Raw genomic sequence first — 6,000 nt, 5'->3', positions numbered from 1 at the left:
GCACATGCCTCTCTGCCTCCATGCCTGATGCTGATTCTACTGCATTTATTATTATTTATTCCTAGGTTTGTCCGGTCACCCCTCTGTTTTTCCGTATTTTCTTTCTTCCTTTCCACTCTCTATATCCCGTTGTCTCTCTATTTCTCCCTGTTTGCCCCCCCCCCCCTGCTCTCTCTCTTTCTCCTCCCCCTCTCTCCCTCTGAGAGCACAAATCTCTCATTCACAAACAGAGGCCAAAAGAGGCTCAGCTGATGGGATGAGATTATCTTTTTTTTCTGATTACAAATCAACCTCAGCTTTAATATATACAAAAACACAACTCCTCTCCCTCCGGTCCATCCCTCCCCCTCTCTCTCCCCTCCCTTACTCTAGCTTCCCCCGCCCCCTCCCTGCCTCTGTCCCACCCCCTTCTCTCTCTCTCTCTCTCTCTCTCTGCCAGCTTCAAGGACGTGTCTCAATTACTCTTGTTGCACAGGTTGTGAGCGAGGGAAAGAGAGGGAGGAGAGAAAGAGAGATAAACACACTCCACCTACAACGTCAAACACGAGTAAGTGTCAGACAGAAACAGGCAGAGAGGAAGAAGGGAGGGAACAGGGGAGATAAAGGATAGGAGAAATAGCTGACCGTGAGTGAAAGAGGAGAGGGACAAAGTTAAACAAAGAGAAGTTCATCTGTTTTGTTTTTGAAGGGAGACAGTGGCAGAGAGGTATATAGAGAGAGAGGTAGACCCAGCAGAAGCAGGACTACTGTACAGTGTGTTGTGTTGGGACCTTCCTCCAGGGAGCGTAGTGGAGCAGAGCTTGGTGCCTGGTGAGAGAGTGACCTCCCTGGGACACAGACACAGCCATGGATCCCTCTGCGTTGGATGAGGTTGGAGACGAGTGCAAGGAGAGCAGGAAGATCCACTTTGCTGTGCAGTCCTCGGCACCCACTCAACTGGACCCCCGGCAAGTAGAGATGGTAAGTGAGAGAACTGGTATAACAGTGTCTGTGCTCGTACAGTCCGTATGTGTTTAGCTTGTCCTCAGTTACCTATGTGTGCGAGCGTGCAAGTTCATCGTGTTCTGTGTGTGTTGCGTCTGACCTGTGTGTCTAGTGTGTTTTCCTGTGTGCATCTCAGTTTCTCGTGTTACACACATGTGCTACAGATGTTCGACCTTACAGCCAAGCTGCGGGATATAACTTATAGTTGATCATGGTCACTGTCAGGGTTGGAACTTGTGGTTTACCAGACTGGGACAAACCTCGCCATATTGGACCGTCAGTCTCAGCTGTAGTGTGACTTCTCTTTTTTGTTGTTGTATCTTGATCTGTGGCCTGATCCTCTCTGTCTTTTTCTGATACATGGTTGAGAATACAGTGTTGTTGTATCTTGATCTGTGGCCTGATCCTCTCTGTCTTTTTCTGATACATGGTTGAGAATACAGTGTTGTTGTATCTTGATCTGTGGCCTGATCCTCTCTGTCTTTTTCTGATACATGGTTGAGAATACAGTGTTGTTGTATCTTGATCTGTGGCCTGATCCTCTCTGTCTTTTTCTGATACATGGTTGAGAATACAGTGTTGTTGTATCTTGATCTGTGGCCTGATCCTCTCTGTCTTTTTCTGATACATGGTTGAGAATACAGTGTTGTTGTATCTTGATCTGTGGCCTGATCCTCTCTGTCTTTTTCTGATACATGGTTGAGAATACAGTGTTGTTGTATCTTGATCTGTGGCCTGATCCTCTCTGTCTTTTTCTGATACATGGTTGAGAATACAGTGTTGTTGTATCTTGATCTGTGGCCTGATCCTCTCTGTCTTTTTCTGATACATGGTTGAGAATACAGTGTTGTTGTATCTTGATCTGTGGCCTGATCCTCTCTGTCTTTTTCTGATACATGGTTGAGAATACAGTGTTGTTGTATCTTGATCTGTGGCCTGATCCTCTCTGTCTTTTTCTGATACATGGTTGAGAATACAGTGTTGTCGTATCTTGATCTGTGGCCTGATCCTCTCTGTCTTTTTCTGATACATGGTTGAGAATACAGTGTTGTTGTATCTTGATCTGTGGCCTGACCCTCTCTGTCTTTTTCTGATACATGGTTGAGAATACAGTGTTGTTGTATCTTGATCTGTGGCCTGACCCTCTCTGTCTTTTTCTGATACATGGTTGAGAATACAGTGTTGTCGTATCTTGATCTGTGGCCTGATCCTCTCTGTCTTTTTCTGATACATGGTTGAGAATACAGTGTTGTTGTATCTTGATCTGTGGCCTGACCCTCTCTGTCTTTTTCTGATACATGGTTGAGAATACAGTGTTGTTGTATCTCCTTCTCGGCTGTTTCTGATACTTTATTCTTTGGCCTATTTAACTACGTGTCCCGTTGTCGCTGAATGTTGTCACTCTGGCCAGTTAAACCGTATAAAAGTCAACCATGGTTTGTGATATCGTTGTAGTCACAGAACTATAGTGAATGATTATACGAGTGACTAATATTTGTCTTCTTTTGGACTGCTAGCCCTTCTCACTTCACTTCTTCTATTCACTACTCAGTTTGTAGAGTCTGTTTCCCTGTCTTGCCTGGTTCTTTTCTACTGTTTGCCTGTAGTCATATAAAAATGGAACGGGACAATTCAGGTTCTTCTCCTTGGCCCTGCAGCCTGTCGACAGTGTGTTTTATTTTAGTCCGGGAGAAAGTGGGTCAAAGTAGGAGTTGGTTGGCTGCTGTGTGAGATCCAGGCCAGTGGCTCAGCCCCAAAAGATGCAGAGAGAGAGAGAGAGCGAGAGAGAGGAGATAGAGAAATAGAGAGCGAGGAAGACAAGAACGCTATACGATGGAGGAGTGCAGAGAAAAGGCACAACCTGTTTTCTCTCTCTTTCACCTGTCTGGTGTCAGATCCCTGAGCTGCTGTCCCTGTTACAGAGCTCTATCTCACATCAGCTAATAGTTTGGCATGGCACTGTCTCCATGCTTTAGCCTGATTGAATCACTTACCGTGTGCAGTCTCTGACTCAAGGACACGACTGCAGCACTCAAACATCTTGGGACGTGAACCCATGACCCTCTCCTCTCCCTGTCCAACGGCCTTCTCTGCTTCAGCCCTGAAACCCTCGCTCTCTCTCTCTCTCTCTCTCTCTCTCTCTCTCTCTCTTAAAGAAGTGTTAAAACCCTCTGGTCTCTTAGTCAACGTTTTTCTGTTCTGTTCATGGCTCTCTTTCTTCCTTTTTCTCTGTGGAACTGTTGCTCAATCTCCCCTTACATCAGATGTTGTGAGCAGCTGCAGGCAGGCTCCCCCCCTCCCACCCTCCATGGGGCATCGTGTCTGGCTGGCACCCCCATCCGGATAGCAGAGGCTGGGGTCATCTGGTTTATTTGAAAGCAGTTTAGATAGTTTACAGTAAAGTCCACAGTAACGTTCACATCTACAGAGAGGTGCAGGTTAAATGGTGCTGACTGTACTCTCCTCTGGGAGAGGCTCCATGAAGGGACTGCTGTCTGTGAGTTGTGTTGTTTGTTTGTGTGTGTGCGTGTGCGTGCGTGTGTGTGTGTGGGAAAGTATTGAGGTGTGTGTAGTTGCCATACCACACAAACTGTCACAGGAACGACAAAAAGGGAGTGTGGGGAGAGTGGAGGATGTTTTACAGCTGTGTGTGTATGTGTGTGTGTGTGGTTGTGTGTGTGTGTATGTGTGTGTGTGTGTGTGTGTGTGTGTGTGTGGTTGTGTGCGTGTGTGTGTGTATGTGCATGTGTGTGTGTGGTTGTGTGCGTGTGTGTGTGTGCGTGTGTGTGTGTGTGTGTGAGGGCATGTGTTTGTATTACAGAAGATATAATCTAGCAGTGGTTATTTTGGGTCCCCAGGGACACTGGGGTGGGCATAGTTAATGACTACGACTCACTTTTAGGAGACCCTCATTATCCCACAGCATTAAACATACCCACACATGTATACAAACACACTCAAGGCCAGTGTTTACTACACAAATCACTTCAATTATGTTAGCGCCACAGTTTTAATGACAGCTTTCAACTCTAACTACGTAGACTGCAGTACAGTTAGTATACTAATCTAGCAGAGGCCCATAGGAGTCATTTACCCGGAAGCACAGCTAACATGATTTAATAAACAGCACCGTCACAATGACCAGTATAATACCACAGGGTTGTTTCCATGACGACCGACCGCACAGCGAACGTTCCACAGCCTCCGTCACAGATCACCTCTGAAAGGTCACTGTTTTAATGGAGAAATGTCTCTTTGTGTCTGGGTCGTTTGCATAGGCACTAGCTTGCACATGTGTAAACGTCTGAGTGCGTTCAGGATCCTGATTTCTGCCCTGGGGGGTTTTAATGTGAGCGCGGCTCCCATAGCTGACACCTAGTGTGCCCTGGACCTGACTCAGACAGAGAGAGAGAGAGAGAGAGAGAGAGCGAGAGCACGGAAACATGCCCCACGGTAAGGTGACCAGATTTTGGATATGAAAATCGGGTACATTTTTGTTGTGGCTAGCGGCGCCCAAAAATTATAAAAACAATGTCATGGAACTATATTTAATACATTTTCGCTATAGTTCTTTCAAATAGTTGATGTAATTATAACACATAAATGGATTACCCATGCTAGACTATCTAGTAATTTTAAAGTTTGGTGCCGTGGTTAAAATGTTTCACTGATCAAATGTTTGCCTGAACATTCTCATAAAAGGGCTATGGTGAAGCCCTGGGAGCAAACAAGTTTGGTACAGGGACAGATAACATTTTTACATGCAAATCTGGTTGGATACAGCGTTGGATTATTGAAATATCAGACTCAATTTAACTCCAAAGTTGCTTTTCTCTTTCTGAGGGCTAATCGGGGACATATCTGGGGACATTTCTGGGGTTGAGATGTTCATAATGGACACAGATTAGGGTCATCGTTCAGACCGAGAGGCTCCAGTTGATTCACTCACAGTGAGTCGGCCCGCCCCATCCGTCTATGGACTAAACACACAACACGAGCCCTCTCCATACTAATCCCAATGTAAATCCACCTCTGATCCTATGGATTGATAGAGAAACTCAGGGGACCAAGGGTATCAAAGTACACCAGAGGGCAACAACCACCCAGTCATCTATTTTAGGTCCAATCTAAATTAATCCAGTAAATGGAATAGAGAGCTTCTGTTGGGGTGAAAAGGGGTGAACAACCTCACCCTACCTCACTCTCCTAGGTTACGTGCCCTTCCTCTGGCTGGGCGTCACACAGCAACCTTTGGTTCAGCGAGTGTTTGTGTGGTAACACTGTGGATCTGACGGACTGTCAATATGCACTCCGAACCAGAGCTTCTCAGCGTGGGACCCAGAGCACAGAGCATGCTGGGTTGGTAAGACATCAGGATCATTTAGGCTGCATGTGTGTGCCATGTCACCGGACTGGGTTCTAATCCAGAGGTGATTCGTTGATGCAGTTTATCTGCCAATGGGATGATTCTAACGATGTGTATTCCATATTTTATGCTTATTTAGGTGTTCCATTAGTTATAGCTCACTCACAACAAAAGACAGTGCCTTTTTCCCCCCTCTCTAAGGTCATCACCAGCTCTTTGTTGATGATTGTCTCGCTATCAATAACAGCATCAGTGGAATTGATTGGGCTGGTGTAATCAAAGCACTATGGATGACCTTACAAAGTAACAGCTGTTAATTAATTAAAAAGATAGTTAACTATTGTCTGACAGTAACACAAAAAAATGTAGAAAACAATGGCTTAATCATGCACATAACAATAAGGACTTATTTTTTTAAACTTGCACCATTTTGTTTTGTTGTGTTCATTTGAGAGAAGCGTGTGTCTGTGTGGCTACCTTAAAGAACAACTGCCCCTTAGGCTAATATCTAAATGAGAAGTTGTTTTCTATGTGGCGTCAATATGAGTCAGAAACAGTTATTCTACTGTCAAAACTGACCACGCTACAAAGTGTAAATAGGAGTTTTGTGAGACTTGTGGTCTTGACTGCATCACAATGTAAATGAAGGT

General features: G+C 45.2%; 1 protein-coding gene across 2 annotated transcripts in view; it reads left to right on the top strand.

The window, feature by feature from the left end:
• Positions 1-433: 433 nt before the first annotated feature.
• The window catches only part of LOC109898409 (protein phosphatase 1 regulatory subunit 1B-like), a 28,272-nt gene continuing 22,705 nt past the window's right edge, over positions 434-6,000 (top strand). Inside the window, exons 1-2 of one of the 2 annotated variants that reach the window (XM_031833985.1) lie at positions 440-547; positions 781-960. In XM_031833985.1, coding sequence (XP_031689845.1) covers positions 847-960 — 114 coding nt within the window. In that variant the 5' untranslated portion in view covers positions 440-547; positions 781-846. Of the gene's footprint in view, positions 961-6,000 lie in introns of both variants that reach the window. The other variant, XM_020493374.2, reaches the window with a different exon arrangement.

Source organism: Oncorhynchus kisutch, linkage group LG10, assembly GCF_002021735.2.
Source record: "Oncorhynchus kisutch isolate 150728-3 linkage group LG10, Okis_V2, whole genome shotgun sequence".
Lineage (NCBI taxonomy): Eukaryota > Metazoa > Chordata > Actinopteri > Salmoniformes > Salmonidae > Oncorhynchus > Oncorhynchus kisutch.
The sequence above is the reverse complement of the archived record's forward strand: the minus strand, read 5'-3'. Positions and strand labels throughout refer to the sequence as shown.